This window comes from Rhea pennata, chromosome 14 (assembly GCF_028389875.1).
Source record: "Rhea pennata isolate bPtePen1 chromosome 14, bPtePen1.pri, whole genome shotgun sequence".
Taxonomy (NCBI): Eukaryota; Metazoa; Chordata; class Aves; order Rheiformes; family Rheidae; genus Rhea; species Rhea pennata.
The window spans coordinates 18194302-18219672 of record NC_084676.1 but is presented as its reverse complement, the minus strand read 5'-3'; the positions used below and the strand labels follow the sequence as shown (position 1 = coordinate 18219672).

Below are 25371 nucleotides of genomic sequence, written 5' to 3'. Positions count from 1 at the left end.
CTCACAGGGACCATCGCGCCGACACCTCTCCCTGCCTCGCGGCGCAACGGGGCAGCTTGCGTTTTGCTGCCAAATCCCCCCCGGGGATCGGCCCCCGAGCCGCACAGCACACGCATCACCCGGCCCAGGGGGCACGCTGAGGGAGGCTGGGCAGCCTTGCTGCCCCTTCTTTGGTGTAAAAAAAACCAAACAAAAACCCTCAAAACCCCCAAATCCTCTCAGCGGGGATGGCACCAAAGGGGCAAGCGGGGGACGTGATGGCAGCAGGCGCTAGGATGGTGCCAGGTGAGGAGGGACCACGGGGCGGCATCACATCGGAAAAGTTGAGGGGAGAAAGAAAGGGAAGAAAGAGCAGAAACCCGAGCGGGGGGGAGATGCCGAGCGCGCCCCGGCCCCGGGCGCGGGGGAGGGCTGGAGGCGGCGGGGCTGGAGGGCCGGAGGGGGGCCGGGGGGCCGGGGGAGGGCCGGGGGAGGGCTGCCTCGCTGGCCCCTCTCCTCTGCCCTCCCCGCGCCGCCGCCGCTCCCCGCCCCCGCGCCGCCGCCGCATTTAACGGGACGCGCGGCCGCCGCCGGCCCGGCCCGGCCCGCCCCGCTCCGGGTCCCGCTCCCGCTCCCGGTCCCGGCTCCGGCCCCGCTCCCGCTCCGGCCATGTCGCTGCCGCCGCTGCTCCTGGCGCTGGCGCTGGGCCTGGCCGCCGCCGCCAAGTCGCCCTACCAGCAGGTCCTGCAGCACAGCCGGCTCCGCGGCCGGCAGCACGGGTAAGGCGGGCCCCGCGCCCCGCAAAAAGAAAGGAAAAAAAATAAAAAAAAAAAGGGGGGGGGGGCAAAAACAACCCCAAACTCAAAAACGGGCTGGCGGGGGCGGGGGGGGGGGGAGCTTTTCCCTACTTTCGCGCTTTCGCGGAAGCGGCCCGCGGGGGTTGCGCGTTGCTTTCGCATCTGCCCCGCGCCGCCGGAGCCTCTCCCGGGCGGTGGGAAGGGGCCGGGGGGCCCCGCACGCCGCCGCCCCCGCGCTCGGCTCGCGTCCCGGGGCAGCGCGCTGCCTGCCGGCCTTCCTTCGAGGTGCCCCGCAGTCCAGGGCTCATCTGAGAGGGACCGCTAAGTGATTTGGTTTTTATCAGTCTATCCTCATTCGAAAAAAAAAAAAAAAAGAAAGAAAGAAAAAGAGAAGGCTCCAAACTTTAAGCCCTTTGTGGAAGGAACTCTGTTTTCCAGGATTTACGGGGGGAGGCGGAAGGAGGGGGTGTCTCTGTGGAATAAGCACTAACCTGCTGTGTGACTGGAGCCCCCAGGAAGTCTTGGAAATGTTCTTGCTGAAAGTAACGGCTTGTCTAATCTTAAGACTTATGAGATAAGGAATATCCCCCAGAGGTGTGCAGACATCTCCTGCCGGGCTAGCAAGATCTTATGGATCCTGGTAGTAGAGAGCTAAGCGGATGTTAGTAGTTGTTTCTACTGTTTTTTAAAAGTTTATTGGGAATTAGGTGGGGTGAAAGGATGGACAGACATTTCAGCTGGTTTTTGTGTTTTCTGATGGTGACATTGAACTGACGGATTGCTGAAGGTAGGATCAGGAAATGCCTTAAAAAGGGGGGAAAAAAAGAGAGAGGGACTGGGATATAGCCTTTTGATGGAGCACCTGGCAGAGATCCAGGGGGAAGCAGGGGGTGCACCGGTTGCCTGTCCAGTCAGGTACAAAATCTAACAGACAAAATCTGAGCCGATGCCTGTTTGTAAATTGGCAGTGAAGAAAGAATTGTGGTGATTTGCGTACAAATACGGTGTTCTTCGTCTTTGCATAATCTGGAACTAAGCAAAGACCCAGTTCTACTGACAGCCCAAGGCAGAAGTGCAGAAGTCCGCTCAGACTCTCTAAGTTAGTGCAGCTGTGGGGTAACCACCGCTCGTCTCTGCAGAGAGAAGCTGGTTATTCCCCGTGCGATCGGTGGAGGCACATGGTAAGATGCAATTACAGCGCACGCCGGTGCCTAAGATTTTTCTGGGAGATGTGAGAAATTACTATGCCAGGGTTGGCAGAGGACGTGAAGTTACGCTGATATAAACACAGCGGAGTTTACAGCGGGGTTTGGCTCACTGGTCCTTTTCTGATGGCCGGAGCACTACATAACAAACTAGTTCTTAACCATCGGCTGAATTATGACTGTTGATTAATGGTGCCTCAAACAGATGCAGCAGCGGAGAAACGGCCAGAATTTGGCTCTGCAGCATAACTTTGACCTCTTATTTTTATTATTATTATTTTTTTAAGTGAGTTCTGGGTCAGGTCAGGGACTGCAACTGAGAAATATAAAAAGAGAGTTAAGACAATGCGAGAGTGTTGACTAATGCGTTTTAAGCCAGCCTGGGCAGAGCTCCAGCCCACGCGCGGCGGGGAGCAGCTCCTGCCGCCTTGCTGCGGGAGCCGCCGATAGTGCGGACCTTCGGGGCGGCTTTCTGCACCGGGAAAAGCCGGGAAGGATTTGACCGCTAAGTGAGCAAGCGAGCGGCAGCCCTGCGGAGCTGGGCTCCAGCAGCAACGATCAAACCAGGCCTTCGGTAGCCAGGGCTGTCTAGACGGATATTAGAGGGGTTGTCCTCCGCCAGCCGCTGAAATCGAGGCGAGATGCGGACTTTGGGTGTAATTGGAGCCACATGCAGGCGCCGCGGGGCCGGCGTAGCCCAGGTGGGCTGAGTCGCGGAGCGGTGATTTGGCTGGAAATCCCAGAGCGCGGGTCATTTTGCACCAGCTGCAAGTTTGACTTGGGGACTTCTGAGTGTTTCAACATTGCGTCTTTCTCCTTGCCCTCTGCCTTTTATATAGAAAGTGAAGCAAACGCTTTCCAGCAGATTTTCCTGAGAAACGATGGAAACGGCGACCATCGTTCCCCGCGGCTGGTCTCCGGCGGCGGTTTGGCGGTGCCGGGGCCGCGCCGACCCGGGTCCTGCCCCAGCACAGCCGGCTCCGCAGAGGCTTATCGAAGGCGAGCCAAGCTCCCGCGGAGGCTGGCAGCATGCCCCCGCCGCGGAGCAGACCCTCGCGGGGATACCTGCTAATGACGGGGAGGCTGGCCCGTTGCGGAGGGCTGAATTTGGGGTGCTGGTGAGGAGCAGACAAGCCCGCGGGAGGACGAGGCGGTTGGGCGGCAGACGCCGCTTCGGTTAGGTGCGCGGGCAGGTGCTCGGTCCAAACGAGTGTGAAACGGGCTGCCAGCGCTTCCTGAGCAGCTCAGCAAGACGTTTACGACAGCATCCCCAAGCCCCCTCCAGACTTAGGTGATGCAAGTGCAGGTTGCCTTGGAAAACGCAAAGAGAGTGATGATCTATGTGTTTTACTTAATTGTTTCTCCCCTATCTGCCTGGCAAGTGATGCTGTACAAACTTTTGGTTCCCGGGCTGTAACTGGGGCACAGTTTTGGTGTTGGGAATACAGCCGCAGTTGGGCCGAGCATCCACAGCCTGTTACTCAAAACCCAGGGGCTGTCGGTGGCCTTGCAACCCAGAGCTGTAAGTCGTATCTCATGCAACGACTTTGCCTTGTCCATACCCGTGGGCCAAGGGTGCAGCGAGCCAGGGGGAGTGGGAAAACGCTGTGCTGGCCAGACTAGGAGTGAGTAAACTCCTGTTTGACCACATCTTTTCTCTCAATGACCCCACTTCCTAGAAAGCTAGGAGGCTGCAGCCAGATTTCAGTGGGATTAGTCACACATGTAACTTCAAGCGTGTGATTTTTCTGGTCGAGCAGAACTCTTGGGACCTTATGGACTGACACCATATAGCCACTGTCAATGTACGCTGTCATAAAATGTGCTTTTCTCACCCGCTTTCAGTGCAAGCTGGTCCAAATCCTGACAAATGTCTGTCTTTCTGCATGTCCTAAAAACCAAAATGATGTTTTTTCTGGGTAGTATTTGCAGTATTGCATAGCTTTACAGGCTCTATCTGGGATCCTGGTTAATGCCCAAATCGTAAGTAGCTGCTCACCATAGAAATACTGGTCAAACTAGTATTTTCAACTTGATTTCCTTTTATTTTGAGGATAAGTGAAACCCAAGGGGGGGAAGTCAAGATTTTGCATTCAACAAAGAAAAAAACCACATTTTGGCGTGGTGAAGAGAGATCTCTTTCACAGCTTCGTTCGGGTTATAATAGCCGTTATAGGCCCTGGTGCCCTAGAAGGTTAGCCTGCAGCTATAAAAGTTTCCTTCACAAACACAGGACGGCTCTTCAGGCGTGTCCGAGTGGGAACCGTCGCAGCCTCTGGCGCAGCGGTGGAGAGAGGGGAGACTTAGAGGCTCTCGTTCTGTTTTGTCGCCCGCTCTAGCCCCAACGTGTGCGCTGTGCAGAAGCTCATTGGGACGAACCGGAAATATTTTACCAACTGCAAGCAGTGGTACCAACGGAAAATCTGCGGCAAGTCCACGTGAGTACCTGGGGGAGCGGTGCAGGGGTCTTCCCGGCGCGGGGACGGAGAGGGGCTTCCCACGCCGCCGCGACCCTGCAGCGTTCGCTTCCCTTCCCGGTGAAGGCACGGGCGGGCGAGCGGCTGCTTGTCCGAATTCGTGTTAAGAGTTGTTTTGGCCTTTTACTCCCAAAGCAATGTTTGTGCCTTGTTTTTTTCTCAAATGCCAAGCGTGATCTTAAAACGCTTAGATGTTCAGAACTGAAAGTACTATATTAATTCAAAAACTGATCATTTATTCTAGTTGCATTTCTATATATATTTACTTAACTCTCAGTGCTGTAATGAAGCATGTGCCAGATGTTTTCTGGTACTTTAGCTGCATCTTTCTCAATCCTAGGCTCAATGCTGCATAGCTTTAAAAAAAGAGGAGAAAAAGCAAAGGCAATACAGAGTTGACGGATATTGGAAAGAACATAAAATTCATCTACATATGATTTCTTTGGAAGGAAAAACAGAAATAAAGAGAAAGAGGTGTCAGTTCTAGCCAACACTCTGACTCTGCAGTGAAAGTTAATTAGTCTTGTAGGCCACTTCAAAATCTAAAATTGCAAACAACAATATTCAAGTAGCTATTGCGTAGAGTACCTGTGTAACCAGCCTTGGGATGTTCTTTTGAAAAATGTTGTCAGCAGGTAATTAAGGGTAGGCATGCTTGGCTAGATCAGGAGGGGGGAATCTTTTCTCCTTGGTGTATGCCAAATAGGGCTTTTGGATGCATTCTCATTGGCCCATGCTTTAGCACGTACCTCTGTGTTATCCAGTATTAATGCAAAGAAGGACTTGCACGGCTGCTGGCTTTGTGGAGCAAAGCGGTGGGCCAGGCCTGGCCCCATACCTGTGGGTCTCCTGTTCACTGGGGGTCCTGCAGATCTCTTGGGAGATGACAGCTTGCAAGGTCATGCAAGACCTCTCTTCAATGTGTGACGAGAGGAGGCAGATGTTAATAATCATTACTGGAGTGAGTGTTTCCCATTGCGAGTGTTTATGCAGGCTTTTCTTGTGCAATGAAAAGCAAAAGTTGAAATGAAAGTATGGGCAATTTCTCCCAGGTGAAACCATGTACAGAAAATAACTTCCCTAGAAGGACAAATAGGAGAAAATCATCCAGTATGTTCCTGATGTGGTCCTTTGAGCTAATGCAACATACCATTATGTTCTGCAGATTAAACTCTGCTGAACAGCAGCCTTAGAGATCTTTCACTGTGGTAAGCTGTATTGTTTTTATTTCAGTTGCTTGAATTGGTTCAGTTGAGTTTCTAGCTATCAGATTTAGTTTTGATTGTCCATTACTGGTATAGTGAGGAGGGATGCAAAACAGGAATTGTCACTGTGTACTGTTTTTGGCCTTTTATCATGTTACCCATGGATTAATCTAAAATAGGAGGGTGGATTGCAGAATGTACCAATATTCTGTATGTATGTATGTATGTATAGTGGTTTCCTTTATGTCCAATTGTCTTCACAAAAAAAGAAAAGAAGCAGCAATATTGTAAAAAAGCTACTCCCCCACTACACGCACACCTAATTCTACAAAACCGCCAAATCTGGAAGACTTAATTTAGATATTTAGAGTTGTGACTCTCATCTTGGCTGAATGATGGCCTTTTTGAAATATCCTTTGACATAAAGTGGATCAGATTATGCCATGGCAATATGGTGTCGTTGTTGCTTGTTCTATAGAAGTTGGGGTAATGATGGAGATGTTTGGAGACCCACTATACTGCTCCATTACAAAACCACACTCAGCTTTGGATATGGGACAGCTTTGCTGTTAAAATCACTTAGAGGTGAAAAAGCCCAGCTGCAAATTTCTTTAGCTCTGAAATAAATCGGAAATTAAGTCTCAAGTAACCCAAGTGTGCAGCTGTATTTGTCAGAGAAACTCTGCTGTGTGTCTCTGGAAAGAGGTAGAACAACCGGCATCTAGCAGTATTTCATGATTTCATGTGAGGAGCTGCAGTGATCTCTAACCTCATTTTCTCTGGTTTCACCCAAATGTCTAATCCAATGATGCACTGCTGAGAGAAAAGCATACACAGCGTTAACCTGCGTGAACCTGTGAGATAAAGGCCCCATTATACCAGGCGTTTGCTGAATATTCTTCACTTCGCATCATCTTGACAATGAGTTTTATTGTCTTGCTCTTTTGCTATTTATTTTTGAGCCAGGCCTTACTTTGACCCATAGCAGTGCCTGTGCAGAACAAGACATGTGCCTGGACTCAGATTTTCCTGAGGTCTCTGGGACAGCTCTGATTACAAACATTTGCCGGTGACGGCTCCCATTGGATTTGGTCCTCCTGGCATATGGAAGCAATCAGCAGTCACGCAGGCTGCAAAGGGCATGGTGCGTTAGGCTGCAGCGATCAGACTTTAAAAAAGCAAGTGTCAAGGAGCCTCTTGGCTCCCAGGAGAGAGCATGAGCCCGGTTAATGCTGTAGAACATGAACTGTCAAACTGGCCCTCTATGTGGCACTGGGCTGGTCAGTGAGAAGTTTTGAGAACAGGAGATATCTTTAAACTCCAGAAACAGGCAGGATTTGGCTTGTTAATCAGCATAACTGGATGGTTCCAGCCTTCACTCAGGATTTATGATCAGAAGCCCTCTCCTGAGACTGTGCGCTTAGGTCCTTCCTCTGATGGATGGATCCACTCCTTCAATGCAGCAAGCATGGAGGAGCTTTATTCCATTAGAGGCTGGTGGATTTGTGGATAAGCGTGTTCCTAGAAAGCTGTGTCAGCCCTTGAGAATGGCAGTCCTGGGATGGGCTATGCCTGGCCCATCTCTCATCTACTTACTTTGCATTTGACCTGTCCATTATTCTTCATATTTGGTTAAAGGGTCAGTACTTTTGCAAGTTGGAAGTGTCACAGGTGCAAATACCAGGCTCTAGGAAGACAGTTCTAATTGCTTTGACTTCTTTTCTTTGAACACTGTTTTGCATAGGTGGGAGGGAGGGAGGTCAGCAAGAGGCCAGGTATTGTAGAGAAGCAAAGTTGAGCTCCTACAAAGCTGACTCAGAAAATTGAAATGCTGCACTGAGTGAGAAAGGTAGAAAAGTTGCTACAAGTCTGTAGCAGTAAGTTATGACTTCATTCCTTCAAGGATGATCCTGTCCTGCATCCAGAGACATGGAGCAGCAAGGGAAGCCAGCCTGGAAAATGTGGATGTGTCTGGTCTTTAGACTTGACTCAACGTGCATCAGCTCACGGCAGCTGTTAGGGTTCATGGCTGACAGCCCTCAGGACAACTCCCGTGGGTGCAGCAGGCGCCGTGGGGATCTCTGCTGTGGCTCTCATCAGACAGAAGCAGGTCAAGGTAGTAAGTGTGAGGCTTGGTAGTGGGGATCGGCAGGTTTGCTTCTCAAAATGCATCCTGTGGCCCAGCGACGTGGAGTGATCTAGTGTCGCTCAATGTGCAGCATGGTGGAAACTTCAACTCGTGTCAGAGGGAGACTCTCACCTCTTTATCCTTGCTTTTTCCTTGGTGTTCTTCTCTTTGCTTAAGATTTGGCTCACACAGTTAGGAAGGAATTGCATGGAGGATTTATGTGCATTTTATCATTGCGTACTTGCTGATGAAGTGAGATAAGATAGTTGGCAAGAAGTCTGACACTGCTTTGATTTTAATGAGCACTGAAACAAGATTGTTTTGATAATTAGGTAATTTTCCACTGTTGGTTATTCTGAGGCCAAAGAAATAATTTATTTAGCGTATATTCTCATAGTTACCTTCTGTTTTTTTAAAATATTTTTCTAACTCCCTAATGCACAAGACTCAGTCCCCTAGAATTACACTTGCAATAAAATGTCCCTCCCCCCACATTTTTTGTCATGAGAACAAAAAGATAAATTACGTCAATTCTGTGGGTTTTTTTTGAGGAATAACTAGTAGCAGTAAGCTGCCTCTTAGTACTTTCCTATTTTTTTTCTTTTAAATTAACATTCCTTTTTTTTTTGTCCAATGTATTTTTGCCAATTCAGGAAAAGAATGAGTCTCTGGCACTCTTTTTACAAAAACAAAACATATGGGCTTTATTACAGGAAATTATTACAAATGGATCTTTATTCACTAATATAAGCCTAAGCTTATTTTTATTACCTTGAAAAATGCATTGAAAACTTAATTTCAGATTCTCCGAATGCAACAGTGGTGAAACAATGCCTAATAAAACCAAGGAGGCTCACTTCGGCAGTCAAATGCCCATAGGCATGTAGAGACTACAGTGTTTTGAGACCGAAGTCTGAATAACTGTAAAGATTTGACTCCCGATTACTCAATGAGGAGGCCAGGAAACTGTGGTCGGAGGCGTTGCGGAGTAGATGACAAACGCGCTTTGTGCGAGGACGTTGCTTATTTAACCCGCATAGTTGGCATCCAGCGCGTGGAGATGTAATGATGTGTAACCGCTGACCGGACACTAGAAATACCTACTGTGCTTGGCAAGCCCAAGGGCCGCCGGGCGGTTGAGCCACCGGTGCGGAAAGGCAGCGGAGCCGCGGCGGGAGCCAGTGCCCCGGTCGCGCTGGCTACGAGGCAGAAACTCCTTCCCTGCCTTGCTGGGCCCACGCTCGTGGTGCGCGCAGGCAGCGGGAGACTTTTGTGATGGGCTTGGCAGGCTCTTGGCTTGGTTTTAGGTCCATCAAAAAGAGCTCGTGCTGCCTGATTCATGGCTGAGGGCATTCCTGAAGATCCTCAGTGTGGCACCAAGCATGGAGCCAGCAGGAACCAGGGTGAAACAAGTCACCCAGCCCTGGTGGGCTGCTGGGGCTGGCTCTGAACCAAGCAAGGCAACACATCTCAATGCAACAGCCTCCCTTCCCGTAGGGAAACCTGGGGCACCTTAGCGCTGAAATGCAGGGGCCAGCAAAAAAGGGATGGAATGAGCAGCCATGGGAGGTCCAAGAGGCTGATGTCAAAGGTGAGTGTTTTTGGTCCTTGACTCTCGCATCTTGTAGTCCCTGGTGCAACACTTGGCTGGACACCTCTGTGTTCTCCTGGCCCTTTGCAGAAGTGCACTGGTACTCAAACAGCTTAAAAAAGGGGAAAATCACGCCTGCGGTCTTTTGGGGCAGGCTGGGAGGAAGGGCAGAGAGGCTGGCGGGTGGGTGCGCGAGCCCAGCTGCTTGATGGTGGCTCGCCGTCGGCCTGACCCCGTCACGCCGGTCTTGCCACGAGCATCCCCTTGGCGGGGTGCCGGGGCGGGTGGTGTTGGTGTCACTCCGCGCTTCCTCCGCGGGCTCTCCCGCGCGGGGGGCATTGCCGCGCTGCCGGCACCGCGCTCTGCACGCCGTGCACGTGAGCCTCCCGCTCGCCTAGCCGCAGCTCGTTAGCCTCGGATCGATCTATAAATAAGCCTTTCAGAGCCTACGTCAGCACTCGGGAATTATTTATGCTGAACTTTGGAATGATTTCTCTTTAATCGGCTCTTCGTCTTTGATTACAGTTGTGAACCAAGGGAACTGTCTAGACTGGATTTAGTTTCTGGGGTGAACAAAAAGAGAAATCGGAGCTGAGGGGTGGGGGGAAGCGTGTGTTTCTAATGAACATGAGACAAGGGAGCTGGGAAAAGTGGAGCAGCAGGGTGTTAAGATCTCCGGTAGTCAAAGGAAGGGATTGCTTTAGGCAAACTCTTTCCCACATGGCATATATAATGTCTAGACAATCAGTCTGGGTTTGCTTTGCAGTTCTCTTAGGAAACCGTGACACCGAGTTTATTTGCTTCTGTCACACAAACGCAGGTATTTGTTTCACTTACTGGCTCTTAATTACCCTGAAGAATTCCCTCCTAAACCCCAGGGCTTTCCGCTGTTTGTTAGCAGTGTTAAAACGATGACAAAGATCCGAAGCTCGAGGCTTCCCCGTTCTCTTTAACGGAGCGTGCCGAAGCTCGGCTCGTGCGCTTCAGCATCGGGCTTGTCCCCGGTCTGGCTGGGAGCCCGGGGAAGTGCTTGCCTTCCCGAGGAATACCTGTTCCCGCACGGGCTGGCCCAGCAGTGAGCAGCCTTGGTCCTTTCGTACCAAGAGTAAGAGCAATAGGAGAAGGAACCCCTGTGAAAAATAAAAGGATAACTTCTGATTTTTTTTCTTTTTTTATACGGACGGCTTGGGAATTAGATGACTCTTTATTTTCCATTGAGCTGCAGAGGATGGCTGCAGCCTTCAGCCGGCTCTTGCTTATTTAGGCTTTGCAAATCTTTAAATCCCCAAGTTATGCAGGATCAGGTCTCTGACCCCCTCGGTTTTGCCCTGAATGGACAGTGCTTAAACAAAGCAGGCAGTTTGCTGCCAGCCAGAAGGAGTGGCTTGTGCACCATGTGGTACCTGGGGCTAAGAAAGGCTTGCTTAATTACATTGCCCTTTGGGGCAATGTATCCAAGGCCAGAGATGCTCCTTCCCCACCAGCTGGTGAGCACCAAGACCTTCAAGGTCTGTGTTGTGGGTTTGGCTACATGCCGGCAGATAGTTTCTCACAGTGGGCGAGAATGGGGTGAAATGAAGGGGGAACGCTCGGCCGGTTTGGTGAAGCAGATGTACCAGAACTGCAGCGTGTTGTCCAAGCAGAGGTCAGAGGTGACAGGAGCCACTGGCCAGGATAGCCCAGAACAGCAAGGGTGCAGCGTATGGGAAGAGGATGAAAGCAGTGATTCAGACCCCTGCACATACCACGTATGCCAGGATATGCAATACCCAGGAGTTCTTGTTGCTTTCCTCTCCCGAGGATCACTTGGGGATGATACATCCTTAAAATTGATGTGCGTTGTCTGATTGCTCAGCTGTAACATGGAACTGTTCAATATTAAATGCAAGTCCTCTTCGTTGCGTTATTGGCAGTGCTGAGTTGTGTTTGTTCTCATAGCATGCTGCAGAGCAAATGGCTACAAAGCACAGAGCTGGCACCAAAGCCTCACAGATACCACCTAGGAGATACATGTAAATATGAATGGCCACTCTCACCTCTAGGTCTCTCTGCCTTCCTTTTCTATATGCAGTGCAGATCCTGATATGAGCTTGTGCCTCATGGCTGCCTTAAGCTCAAGGGACTGCAGCATTTGTTTCTGTCCACTGTTTGAGTAGAGACTGAATAAAGTTGCTGGCAAAATTGGGAGTCTTGAAAATAACTTCTGTCTGCTTTTGTTCTCTGGAGAAATTGGCAACATGCAATCCTAAAGGAGATAAAAATTGTGGTTTGTCTTTTGTTCAAGTCTATATTTCTAGTGAAGAGTGTGCTTTAGAAACATCACCAAATATGGATGAACACAGACAAGAGTATCGCTAATACAGGGTGGGGGAAAATGGAAACACCACTGGTTAATCTTCCGTATCCATTTCTTATTCCAGAGTAATCAGTTACGAGTGCTGTCCTGGATATGAAAAAGTTCCTGGAGAAAAAGGCTGCCCAGCTGGTAAAAATGTTTGACATTTATTTAGACTTTTTAAAACTATACAACTGCCTAGTAAAGAGAAATGTTAGAAAATTATTCAAAGTGGATTTGATTTTTTTTTCAATTTGTGCATGGTGTTGCCATGAACAAGTCAAAACTCAGCAGAGCACCAGAAAACTCAGCAGAGCACCAGCCGAGTGCCAGACCAGCTCCAAAGCATGCAAAATGTTCCAGACAATTTAAAACACTGGATATAATTAAACTAAATCAAGCATGGGAAGGGCCGCAGGGAATTACTTATTCCAACAAGTAATACAGCTCTATTGGAAATGCAATACAAAGTAATGATACAGTAGCAGACAGTTCTGCCAGTCTCTGCTCATTTCTATTTTGGCAAGCGTGAGTTTAGCAAAATTGCATTTAATAGAAAATACAGTTTGGTTCCCGGTGGGGATAGGGAAGGGAATTGCCTGGGTCTAGCAAAGAAAGACGTGTTCTGCTTTTGCTTTCTTTACACCTCCTCCCCCGGTGAGCTCGTGGCAGCGTGGCTAGCGAAGGGGCGTCCTGCAGCCCGCAGTTCGGCGGCGTCGGGGCTGCTGTGACCCACGCCCTGAAGCGGGGAGAGCTCGGCCGCTTTGGGGTTGGGACGTCCTGCGGGACCTCGCATCTCTTGCAGGAGGGTCCCAGAGAAGAGCCAAGGAGTACAAATTGGGGTGAAGTCCTGCCCTTGCCACCCACCCTTGTGCCAGACTGGTGCTGTGGTCCGACCGTCTGGCCCTGGGTGTCAGCCCTGATGGACTGGGTGAGAGTGATGGTTATCTGTACCTGCCTCTTTAGTCTCTCAGGCCAGATACAGTGCTGGGTTATGATTTTTTTTTTCCTTGTTTTCATGCATGCTAATCCGTGGTAACTCTGTTTAAGCCTGCGGAGATGCAGTGGATCCTGGGTAACACTATTATAATTGAGATTGGAGCTGACAGCCTATGATTACTCATTATCTAATTAATGAACAGATATGAATTCAATGACATGCTTCATTTTCAGGAGCATTTTTGCCAGCAGCTTTCTTTTAATTCAGCAAAGTACAGTGAAGGATGAGTGATGTTGTGCTGGAAACATAATCTTCCCTTCTTTCAGCGTTGCCGCTTTCAAACATCTATGAAACCCTTGGCGTTGTTGGATCTGCTACCACGCAGCTGTACTCTGACCGGTCTAACCTAAGGCCAGAAATTGAAGGACCTGGAAGTTTTACAATTTTTGCCCCAAGTAATGAGGCCTGGGCGTCCTTGTCTGCTGTAAGATTCAGTTTCTCTTCTTTCTCCTCTTCTTTCTGTAGTGGATATTCAGCCCTGCAGGCTGAAGGCAGGTACAGATACAGCCCTGATGTAGGAAGCTTATTCCAAAACAGGAATCACCATACTGGTCCATCAGCTCCAGAGCTTTGTTCCTGGAAGAGCCCAGCACTAGAGGAAGGTGTAGGTGCTCTCTAGGGATATAGCAATCACCTCCTTTATGTTTTCCTATCTCTTACTGTTGGAGATCATCATGAGATCTGTAACAAGAGATTTAACATCCCTTTCACTAGTTTTGTTGTTGATTTCTACTTTACCACTCTAGTTATTCTTAATATTTGCACAAGTATCCATGTTTTTAATTTTTCCACTCCGCATCCTGTGAAAATTTTCCTCCCCAAATTATCACTACTGTCTTGCTGGTGCTGTGATCCACATGGAGCATCCCTAGGCTGGGAGAGAATCCTGATTTCACAACCCGTATTTTACAGCCTGTAGTTACATCTCTTGTCCTTAAACATGCAAGAACAGCTGTTGGGTCAGGGAGAGGAGCATTTTTTCCTGTTTCCAATATCAAGCCTTTGCCACCAAAGCTGCACCAGCAGGCTCCCTTGTGAGGATGATGCCTTTGGGGAAGGTCTCCCGGCACAGTTGCCTCTTGGCTCTGTATAGCATCTTTTGTCGCCTTACTGCTGCTGTTGATACAGGGATCCCATGTTGGACCTTGCTGCTGTCATCCATCTGTCTGCCCAGGACAGGGATGCCAGAGCTGCTAGCTGCTGTTGTAAGGCAAAGGACAGAGTCTTACTGACATTAGAGACCCACACAAAACCATGTACATACGCATAAAGTAAGGTCTTGCTGGAAGCACCTTGGACACAGCCAGGTCTTCTGGTGCAGTTGTGTTCTCACAGACAACAGGCTTGGTTATACTCAGCCCTGAGTTTCATCTTGCTTATTTTCAGGAAACGCTGGATTCCTTAGTCAGTAATGTTAACATTGAGCTGCTCAACGCCCTCCGCTACCATATGGTGAACAAACGAGTCCTAACAGATGAGCTGAAACATGGGACAACACTTAATTCAATGTACCAGAACCTTCCTATCCACATTCACCACTATCCTAATGGGGTAAGACAACTCTTTGAGATGCTGTAGTTACCCAGGTGGAGCTGAGAATGGACCTATATCAACTACATCAGCTGAGTTTTCTTTTTTGAGGATAAAAGTGAAGGTTTAAAAACTCTAGAGAAGAAGCTTTGACAACATGGTGAGCACTGGGTGTTGAGGGTACTCTGATACACCTGGGCAAACTGTTGCCTTCAGCCAAACCATGTTCAGGGCCCCTTTTCTCTTCACCTGGAGCCCTGCGTGATATGTTGAGGGATGTATTCAGGTTTAGTCACCCCACGTAGATTAAAACTGGGTTCACAGTAAGACCATACACAGATACCTGTTGGTGCACAATTACACAGTACTAACCAAAATCATTTAGGTCTGTGGTCCCCTAGAAAGTGCCTGTGAAGGGCACGGACTGCAGTATAGTGGATTTAAGCTTTATCACAATAGGCTTGCTCTTCTACCTTGCATCTCCGACAGGGTTGTTGGACCTCCAGGGCTCAGTAACACTTAGGTTATTGATTAAGGGAATATGTTTGGGTGAAGCTTTGCTAGAATATTTACAGGCAGATAGTTTCATAGATGATATTGCAGGAAAGCTGCATGTTCTGGTATAAAAAGCACTATGGTTGTGCAACTGTTTGATGTGACTTATTTTCTTAGTCTTGCTGATGCAGAGTAGACAAAACCGCGATTGCTTTCAAAGCTCTTTAAATATAAAATGTTTCAAATATGTTTTTTGATAGAACATTCTCATTCTTCATTTGTTTTTCTAGGAAACCACATTTCTGCTCCTGCTGATTCAGTATTACAGCACTCGGTGCGTTTGAAATAGAAAAACAGCAGAGGCGGCTTTACCTTCCTGTCTTACCGCACATAACACCCTGTGACTCTCTTCCTCTGCAGATTGTGACGGTGAACTGTGCCAGGCTTTTGAAAGCTGACCACCATGCCACCAACGGAGTGGTTCATGTCATTGACAAGGTCATCGCCACCACTACAAACAGCATTCAGCACATCATCGAAACCGAAGAAAGCCTGGAAACTCTGCGGGTGAGAGATGCATGTTCCAGGGGACCTTGAAGATATTCCCTCCCGAGGAACTGTAACACAGAGCTTGCTATGCCTAGGTGCTGTGACTAAAAGCCTTGTACCGGTGAAGCTTATTTTGCTCTTTAAGAAGAGAAAAGCTTGGTGCCAGTGCAAGTGCCACCTTGCTGCTGCTCTCAGTAAAAAGATGTAGCCCGAGTCTGGCTCCTCACATTTTCATGGGTACTTTTGCCTTAGGTGTCCCACTGTTAGGTGTTAACTGCTCAAATGTGATGAGTGCCAGTTTATTTGATTTGCTATTTGCCAAGTTAAAGAGTAACTTGAAAAAAACATAAGGGTTTTGCTGTTAGCCAGCTTCAGGTTCTGATCTGAATTATTCGCTGGAAACTTTTCCAGGCATTTCAGCATATTAGAACTAACTCGGAAAGAGTCCAGAAAAGGCTCTGTCCATCTCATGCTCAAATTATTGGAGCACAAGAGAGAACCAAGGGGCAGGATAAAATCTGTAAAAGTAACAAAGTGCTGAAAGAGGCTATTAAGGATTTTTTTTTTTTTTTTTTAGTGTTCTGAGTTCTGAAACAATAAATACTTTAATAAATCTGGCCCTTAGTGACTGGGCAAAGTTGCCAACTGTTGTATTCTTGCTGAATGTATTCTATCCTCTCTCTTCATTCCTCTAAAGGCTGCTGTGGCTGCTTCCAACCTGAACAGTTTGCTGGAAAGTGAAGGCCAGTACACACTCTTGGCTCCAACCAATGAAGCCTTTGAGAAGATCCCACGAGAGATGCTGAACCGAATCCTGGGGGACCCAGAGGCCCTCAGGGGTAAGAGCTTGTTTACTGAGTATGTTGGGATATGGAAGAGTATTTTGCAGTTCTTCTAAATGCACTTTCAAATAGATGTGAACTGATCCTTGATACGCTCTGGTAACAGCTAGAATAAACCCATTTGAGAACCTTCAGCATTTAAACCGGACAGTGAAGAATGCTTCAGAGCTGAACATGATAGATGTGGCAAAGTGGGTGTTACTCAGATACACTGAGGAGAGCGCTGAAACAGTCCCTTTTCCAGGTTATCCGTTGTGTTCCCCAGGGATCTTTGGCCAGAGTGCCTATGGGAATGAAGGGGTTTGTGTCCTGGTTGGTCTCTTTTCAAGACTGCAGTCTGAATGGGTGTACAAGATTCAGGGGACAGTTGATGCTTTAGCACTCCTACAGATGATGGTGGCTTCTATTAATCTTGCAAGGTGAAAGAGAAACAGTATCTAATCAGTGTAATTTCCCCAACAAATGAGTCAAACACTTTAACTGCATGAAACATTTCCTAACTTGACAAAGGTGTATAAAAATTATTCTTTTTAGGCACTTGACTTCACAGCCTGAAACACAGGCGGCCTCTTTGAAATTACTGTACATCTTTTGGAGTGGAGCCCTACATGGTGCCACATGGGATGCTCTTGCCTTTGAACAGGCTACAGTAATCCACCCAACATGATTTACATGTTTAATTTTTCTAGCTCTCTAAGGCACTTACTTCTCTTACAGACCTTTTGAACCATCACATCCTGAAATCAGCCATGTGCGCTGAGGCCATCATTGCTGGCCTGACGATGGAGACTCTAGAAGGAACCACCTTGGATGTAGGCTGCAGTGGAGAGGACCTGACCCTCAACGGGAAGGCCATCATTGCTAACAAGGATGTCCTGGCTACCAACGGCGTCATACATTTCGTTAATGAGCTGCTGATCCCAGATTCAGGTACTAGTGTCTCTCTGCATCTTTCTTCCTTTTGCCTTTCTTTTGTCTTTCTTTTTTCTATTTTTCTTTTTGTCAGGAAGTACTGAATTTACTGTAGATATTTTGTAGCAGTGGCTGAATTGCCTTTAACGTAAGGTTAATCTGTGCTGCTTTTCTTTTCAGCTAAGACCTTGTTTGAGTTGGCCCAAGAATCTGCAGTTTCCAAGTCTATGGACCTTTTCAGACAAGCTGGTCTCAGTTCTCATCTGACTGGCAGTGAGCGTGTGACACTTCTTGCCCCAATAAATGATGCCTTCAAAGGTAAACCTAGGAGTAATTCCCTTTCGTCCGTCAGTGCGGACCACAGATCTGCTTCAAAGAGTCTCTCTTCAGCAGAGATACAGTGCACAAGCACTCAAGCCCTCCCTCAAATGCTTCAGCTATAGACAGTGGCATGTAGCTTTAAAATTAAAACTCGTTGTAGATAATATTCTGTACCTGGATCTTTTTAATGTCTCAGGGATCATTTTAAGTGAATGACCGGTTCCTTCTGTATTTTTTGCTGCAGATGGAAATCCCCCCATTGACAGCTCCATGAAAAATTTGCTTCTGAACCACATTGTTAGAGACCAGCTTTCCTCTAAATATCTTTACCATGGACAGAAACTGCAGACTCTGGGTGACAAGGAACTGAGAGTTTTTGTTTACCGCAATGTAAGTTCCCATAGTATGCAGTGCTATAAAAGAGTGGATGCTGTGTATGGGCTGCTTTTGTATCCTGGATCTCTAGTGCATCAGTGAGTCCATGTCTGGGTGAGGGTCTAGCTTCAGCTTCTCAAAATCAGTTGGAATTTCTCAGTCAGTCAGAACTTCACCAGTGTCTCTAAATGACCAGTTCAGTGCAGGCAGGCAGGCAGGGGTTACTTTGGAGTTTCTTGTCCCTTACTATCTGTGTTAAACACTCTGCCTGCAGAACAATACCTGATGTCTGTAATGTTATGGCTAACATGTAAAAAATGTAGCTGAGCATTGTGGAAAACACAAAATCTCTTTCAGAGCGTATGCTAACGATGTCTTTGATCTGCCATTCTGTTTGCAGAACCTTTGCATTGAAAATGCCTGCATTGCTGCCCATGACAAGAGAGGAAGGTTTGGGACCCTGTTTAGCATGGACAAAATGTTGACCCCACCGTCTGGTTCAGTGATGGATGTTCTTAAGGCAGATCATCGCTTCAGGTGACCTTTCTGCTCTTCTTAATGGCCAGTTTGGAGCAGAAGAGCTGTCAAATCAGTTTCTATTTATTGTGGATTATAGTCATGACTATACATAATTTCTTAACATGGAAAAAGCACCCACACCATAGTCTCGTCCCTAAAGGGAGTGAGACTTCAAATAACCCCTTAAAAACTGTGAGCCCTTAGGTAGCAATTGAGCCAGGAGTGTGTGCATTGCTTTAAATTATCCATGTAACAAGTATTTTTCATCTATTTCTAGTGGCACTTGCTGTCTCAAGTGTTAAATCAGCTTAGTGAGAGCTGGGTTGGGACCTAACTGAGGAAAATACTGATTTGTACTTTTTATTTCAGTTACCTTATGAAGACCTTGTGAGTACACTGAAACAACAAACACCTGGCTGTAAAGCAGTCTTTGCCTGTGAGAGGCACTATGGTCAGGCCGCTCTGTCACCTCACTGTCCCCAGGGATTCAACATCCCTGAGCTACTTTGCTGTTGCTCAGATGTTCTTACTGGATCTCAGAGGGCTCAGTTCATATCTGATTGACTTCTTAGTTGATTGATTTGCTGGATCCCAGTAGGATTTTCCAATGTAACTTCATAGCTCTCTCTTGAACATGATATGCAATTGCTCAAAGACCAACATAGTTTAAACAAATGAAGCCACTGGAGATTTTTTGTGTGTGTCTTGCAGTACATTGGTGGCTGCAATCCAGTCTGCAGGTCTAACGGAGACTTTGAACAGGCCAGGTACCTTCACAGTCTTTGCTCCAACAAATGAAGCTTTCCGAGCTATGCCACAAGGGGAACTGAACAAACTAATGGGTAAGAATTTTCAGAGCATGTAGATGAACAGCTGCTGTGTGTTATTGGCATGATGCTTGAAAGCTGACTCAGGTTAATGTCTTCTGTACCTCATTCTTCGACCCTGTCTGTTGGAAACATGGACTTCCTACATGGTTTTGATATGTCCTGTTCCAGCTAAAAGCTTGGGGTGGACACAGAGGAGTGGCCCTGAACCTTCCTACAAGGCACAGGCATGGGTTTATACTTCCTACGAGGCATAGGCATGGGCTTGTATTTCCTTTGGGCTTGGAAGACATGTTTATAGTGTATGCTACATACTCCCTTTGACTTTTGTTTGGCTCTGCCAGATGGTGTAAGCAACATAACCTGAAAGTGTTTCTAGAGACTGAGGTTTCTGACTCACATGTCAGGGATGAAAAAAGTGAGAACATGGCTGGCCTTATTCCACCTAGATTCTCAACCACATAGGAGCAGGGTGTCTAAAGCAGGCTTTGCAAATAGAAAGCCTGGTCCATGTTCAGCTTCAAGCTGTGCTGTATGAAATGTAAGTATTAAAAGGATGGAGCTGTTGCTCCATGTATGTGTACATAGACAAAGCAGGAAATCCAGTCGGATCCTTAGATGACAAAATATTCTGGTCTAGCATAGACAAAGACCAAGACCAATATCCTGAAAAGCACAAGCTTGCAGACTGAATGAGGGGGAAAAAAGCACGGGAATGTTTAATAACTCTCTTCTGTATATGCAGCATGATCTTTTATTTTCTTCATGTTGAAAAATGGCTGTGGTTTGGAAACAATGTCAGGTATTTGAGTGTAACATCTTCTTGTCATTAAAGCACAACCAAACATTGACATCATAATTTGGGAAGCCTTTGCCCATGGTAGTTGGTTATCCTTTTAAGTGCATGGATGAGGAATTGGTAATATCAGACTGCACATTCAGTCTAGTGCTGAATGTATAAATATTTCAGAACTGTTCCGCCGCTATTGTAAACGGCTGCAGGAATGAAGTATCCCAGATGCGGGCACTTCAAACAGTCTTGTTTTTTCACGCAAATATTTAGCTTATGCTTTTGACGAAGAAGTGAATCATGCTGTTGAAGACGCACAGTGTGAACTGTGACCACCCTAGAAAAGCTGTAATGGAAAAGGGCTCACAGTTTATTCAGATACAGGCAGTGAGATGAAAAGTTCCTCCTGCTGAAGGAGCTGCTCTGGTTTTGTAGATGGAGGACTTTCTAATACTGGGTGTTCCCCATCATCTGTCTATGGGTTTTGCCTGAGATGTGACGCTGTAGCCTTAAAGGAGAAGATGGAGGAAGATGGACTGTAAAAAAGTGGTTCATCTTTCTAAGACCTACTTCAAAGCATAGCTAGATGAATTGAGAAAGACTCATCGCCAGTCTGATCCATACCCCAACTACTAATGTTTGTGAACCATCAGGGACATTTCTCCTGCCCTTTTCTCCTTCCCACCCAGACATCCTACAGTTTCACCCATTAAAAGTATTGCAAAGTTACACTGATGCTGGCAGAAGTATTGACATTTGCAAATACCAGGGAATCCTGTAGGCTCCCTTATTTAACATAGATGTTTTTTCTCCTAAACTATTTTGGGAAGTGAAAGCAGCTATAGAAGCAGGTTCGTATAGTGCACAGTAAGAGAAAGGGGAGACAGAAAAACCAAGAGATGAGGATTTCCTGTTTAGAGCATGGCTAGTACTAAGAAGGGGTATTGGGAGAGTGTCCTTCTGGATTCACAGGGATCCAGACCTACCAAGTCTCAGCACATGCTGGCAAGATCAGCCTCAATGTCCCAACCACCTCCATCTAAGGTGCTTCTACGTGGTCTTTCAAATTGACATTGTTTCCTTGCGCTTTCGGGAAATTATTGCGTTTTCCTGATAACGTCATTCCAGATCGTGAGCTATGGGAAATAACCTCTGATGCTGGTCTGCAGATTTAAATGTTTTCTTCCCACAGGTAATGCCAAAGAACTTGCCAACATCCTCAAGTTCCACGTTGCTGACGAGATCTTGGTTAGTGGCGCTGTTGGGGCTCTCGTGCGACTAAAGTCCATGCAGGGAGATAAGCTGGAAGTCAGCATGGTAAGTCACCTCAGGTGGGCTTTTGCAGTGAACACGGGTGCTGGGCTTTTTTTGTGTTTAGCTGTCCATAATGGAGTCCACCACAGCATGGTCATGTGGGTGGTATGAGAACCTCTTCTAATGTGTGTGTTGTCCCACAAAACTGTTTTGTGAGACTGTAGCGGAGGGAGTGTTGCCATGTGTTCAGTTCAACAGGCTAGCAGTCTTGAAATGTGGTTTGCTTCAGCTTTCTCCCCAGAAGACCAATTGTAAATGACTTCCAGGAACTGTAATAAATTTCATCCTGAGTCATGGTGGAAAGAGCATAAATAAATTAAATGAATAGCCTGTTCAGCTATAACATCTTTTTTAATGTAATGACAATGATCTTTGCATGTGCTCCCTTAGCACAGCAGGATTTAGATGTATAATTTTATTTCAAAAATTTTGTACAAAATTAAGAGACTGTAGGATCTTCTACTGAGGAAAAAAAGATATATTTTTTACCAAATAAATAACTCACGACTTACTCTGTGCATGTAAAGAAGAAATGCAGGACAGCAGCAATGGAAAGGCTGGTGTTTCCAGCTGTTTTGAGTTGGCCAATCTGTGTGTGAGACTCGACCTGTGTTGAGGCGTGATCTGCCCACTTCTGCTGAAGCAACTCCTCCGCAAGTGAGGGAGCAGCCCCTGGGTGTGCCTGGGGCAGCGGGGGGGTGTTCTCTGCTGCCTTGGCCCAAACTCCCACCCCGTGCATGGAAGAGGTCAAGGACTCCAGAGCCTGCTGGCCGCTCTTGGACAAACTGCTGGAATTATAATTTGATTTTATGTTCTTCTTAATTGGCAAGAGCAACAAAAATTCTTACAGCCACTGAGTAAATGAATGAATGCAAAGTGAAGGTTTTTCTAATAGAACTGGAAACCACAGGTGACAGAAGCTTGTCATTTTCCACTTTTTTCTTTTTCTCTTCTTGACAGAAAAACCACGTAATACACATCAACAAGGAGCCTGTTGCTGAAAGTGATATCATGGCCACGAACGGTGTGATTTATGCTGTGAACTCAGTGTTGCAGCCTCAGGGTAGGTCCGTGTTTAGAAATGCCTAGAGCAGCATGGTTTCCACATTAGTGCAAAGCTGCCAACAAAAAATCCGGTTGTATAAAAGGAGCATATTAAAAAACAAACCCAGCAGAAGGCGAGGGAGCGGGTTGGGGGCACCGGGCGGCTGACCTAGCGCTCCCGGAGCGAAACCTGCTCTTGCCAGAGCTGCTGCTCTGGGTGGTGCTGGCAGGACAAGCTTGGCTCGAGCTCACTTCGGTTCACTGCCCCCTCCTAGCTCCTGCCACCCGTCCCATCAGCTGCTCCTCTCGAGGAGGGAGAGGTGATGCATGGCAATTAGAGCGTTAGCCTGTTACTGGATTTTCAACGTATCCTTCAAAACGGGCGAAGGAAGCAGCCCATGTGCTTTGAAAAGTATTTCAATGCTATTTATGTTCTGCCCGTAGCTTCAAGGCCTCAAGAAAGAGGTGATGAGCCAGCAGATCCCGCATTAGAAATCTTCAAACAGGCATCTGCATTATCCAAGGTAAAAGACAAAAAAAACCCTGTCATCAAGTAGTACTTCTAAAAGTACATTTTGGTATTATTACTGATTTGAAGGTAACTAGCCACATTCAGATTTTGTTTTCTGAAAGGACTGAATGTATCTGTTTCATGGATTGACCAATCTTTTTTTCTTATGACTTGATTATATAAGAAGTAATAGGTTTTGCAACATGAAGCTTCGAGTTTGCAACATACTGTGAACGTAGCCTTGGCGCACTACAATCTTTGGCAACCTGCAATAACACACATGGTCTTGAAGAAGCATTCCTTTATTCTTCTCTTAAGCCCTTCTGGGACTGTTAGAATAAGAATTAGCAAGTAACAGATTTGACTTGCTAAATGTCAGAAACAAAATCATGGGCAAGTGTCTTCTATAAAAGCTATAAACATAACTTGTTCAGACAAGCACCGCAGAGGAGAGCAGCTTTGCACTGCTCCTTGTGAGCTTCTCTGCGACGTGGGGCAAGGTGGTCCTGCATCCTGCAGTCCTCCCTGAACGTGTCCTTCCTCCTGCCCTGCATACTACTTCCTGAATGTAAAGATTTCAGACTTCCTGGATGGTCTTGCCGTTGGGGTTGGTGGGAGGGGAGCTCCCAATAATGCAGACCAAAGCCAGAGGTTTAAGATGCCCTCATGGCTTCACACTGTGTGATAATTTGTCTAGAGAAGTCACTGCTCTGGCTGAGCTGTTTTAAAATTTGAATGCCTGTGCATGCGTAATTTCTGCTAAAAACAAGTGAAACAATCTGGATCTGTTTGATAGTGTTTGGAGAACAGGGATACATATATTGACTTGCAAACTGTGCTGTCATCAGAGATTTGTTTTATTCACTGATTTTCTTCCTGTGCAGGTTTCTCAAAGGAATCCTCGGCTAGGTAAGGTGACTTTCTGCTTCTCTAGCTTGTTTCTAATTCCTATCACACCTCGTTCAAAGAGAGGCTTATTCTGTTGAATGCATCGGTGTGGCTCTATGAGCAGGAGCGATGTTAGCAACTCCGGCTGCCCGCTCGGTGGGTGCTTGGCCGTGCGGGGCAGCAGGGCGCAAGGCTGCGCTGGGCTCTGGGTGTGTGCAACCAGCCTTAACTTCATCTGGCCCTAGGAAAGCCCTTGGTGCGCACATAGGTAGCTCTCCTGTCTGCCCTTCTTGCCTTGGACATCCCTGGCTTCCTAGGGTCAATGATGGCAATAAGAGGCCAAAAAAAAGCCCCCACTGGGTGGAAATGAGGTATGCATATGCACTGAAAGGGAAGATTGAAAACAGAGCCACAGATTAGCCGGGGCCTCATTCTTGAGGGACTTTATTGACCGATTTGGCCGGAAGTAGACACCATCAGAGGCAAGGGTACTCTTGGCCAACTCCAGCATGTCGTGGCCCTGTTAGCAGCGAATGAGCAACTTGCCTTGCTCCAAGCAAGGCTCATCATAGCAGGGAGGAAGGGGGAAGTGAAATGCTGCATGCTTGTCCCACGCAGCTGGGCTCTTCTCTCTTCCAGCACCCGTCTACTCCAGGCTACTAGCGAAGATGAAGGAGAACCCAGGCGGGTTCTGAGCACCCACGTGAGCATTCCCCAGTCACTGCTCCCGTCAACTTCCGCTGACAGCTTCAGACAAGGACAGAATTGTTTTTAAAAACCAAATATCACTCTTAAATTTATTTTTTTTCTCCAGTGAAAAGGATAGGAAAAATTAAAAGCCATATATATATATATATATGTATATATTTTAAGACCATTTTTATTTGTTTTTGACCTTCAAGTTTTCACAGTAAGGTTATTGTTTTGTTTTGTTTTGTTTTGTTTTTTACAAAGTAGTCATTAATTTGCAGTTTTTGAGATACCCAGTTTTGGGCTTGATACCCATGATGTACAAGGGCAGGTGCTTAATTCAGCCCTGATTCAGAAGCACATAAAAAGATGCTTAAAGCTTTTCATGATGCTATCTCAATTAAGGAGACTTTGAATTAAAGGTCCTTTTCCAGGCTCCAAATGGTACTGACTAGCTCTGCAAACGCAGGGTTCCCAAAATGGAAAGATGGGTATAATCTCGCTGAAAATCCCTTCCAAACCACTGGCAACATTGGGAAACTTTACCAGAATGACTTGTCAAGAATTCTGTTTTTTTCATCTTTCAGGATGGGGCCAATTGTATAGCTAGGCAAATGGTGATTGCTTTGGATGAGGTAAATTTGTTCAATTCATTAACTATTACCCAAGCAATTATTTCTCTTTTCCTTTTTTCCCCTCGATTTCTTTGTTTCCTTTACCAGCATGTTTCCTTCTTCCTGTGTTGTAAAAGTCTCCCATGAAATTCTGAATTGAGCGGCTTTTTTTTTTTTTCAAAAGCCTCTGGTTGACATTGAGGAAACTGTATGATTATAAGCTACGATTTGGACTGTTCTCTCTTTTTTTCGGGGGGGGGAGGGTGGTTGTTTATGCCTATGGGTTTTAACTGTGCTGTGTTTTGTTCACAACAAGATTGAAATGAAAGTTCTCCTTGGCAGAAGCCTTCCAGTAAATGATTCATCTGTAATAATGGTTGGATTTTTTTTTTAATAAAACTTAAAAATAAAATCAAAAATATAAATATGACAA

General features: G+C 46.8%; 1 protein-coding gene across 1 annotated transcript; it reads left to right on the top strand.

The window, feature by feature from the left end:
• Positions 1-586: 586 nt before the first annotated feature.
• On the top strand, positions 587-25371 carry TGFBI (transforming growth factor beta induced). The gene is made up of 17 exons (XM_062587178.1): positions 587-758; positions 4321-4419; positions 11803-11867; positions 12984-13141; positions 14104-14268; positions 15163-15309; positions 15989-16130; positions 16851-17063; positions 17226-17363; positions 17611-17756; positions 18142-18278; positions 18972-19102; positions 21070-21194; positions 22152-22254; positions 22680-22759; positions 23631-23655; positions 24274-25371. The coding sequence occupies exons 1-17, from the start codon at positions 649-651 to the stop codon at positions 24327-24329; spliced, it is 2040 nt and encodes a 679-aa protein (XP_062443162.1). The 5' UTR covers positions 587-648; the 3' UTR covers positions 24330-25371.

What these genes read in the sequence shown, in the direction of transcription:
- TGFBI (XM_062587178.1), top strand. Translation starts at nt 649, where the DNA reads ATGTCGCTGCCGCCGCTGCTCCTGGCGCTGGCGCTGGGCCTGGCCGCC. An exon ending in GGAACTGAACAAACTAATGG is followed by an intron (nt 19,103 to 21,069) that starts GTAAGAATTTTC and finishes TTCTTCCCACAG; the next exon opens with GTAATGCCAAAGAACTTGCC. An exon ending in ATAAGCTGGAAGTCAGCATG is followed by an intron (nt 21,195 to 22,151) that starts GTAAGTCACCTC and finishes TCTTCTTGACAG; the next exon opens with AAAAACCACGTAATACACAT.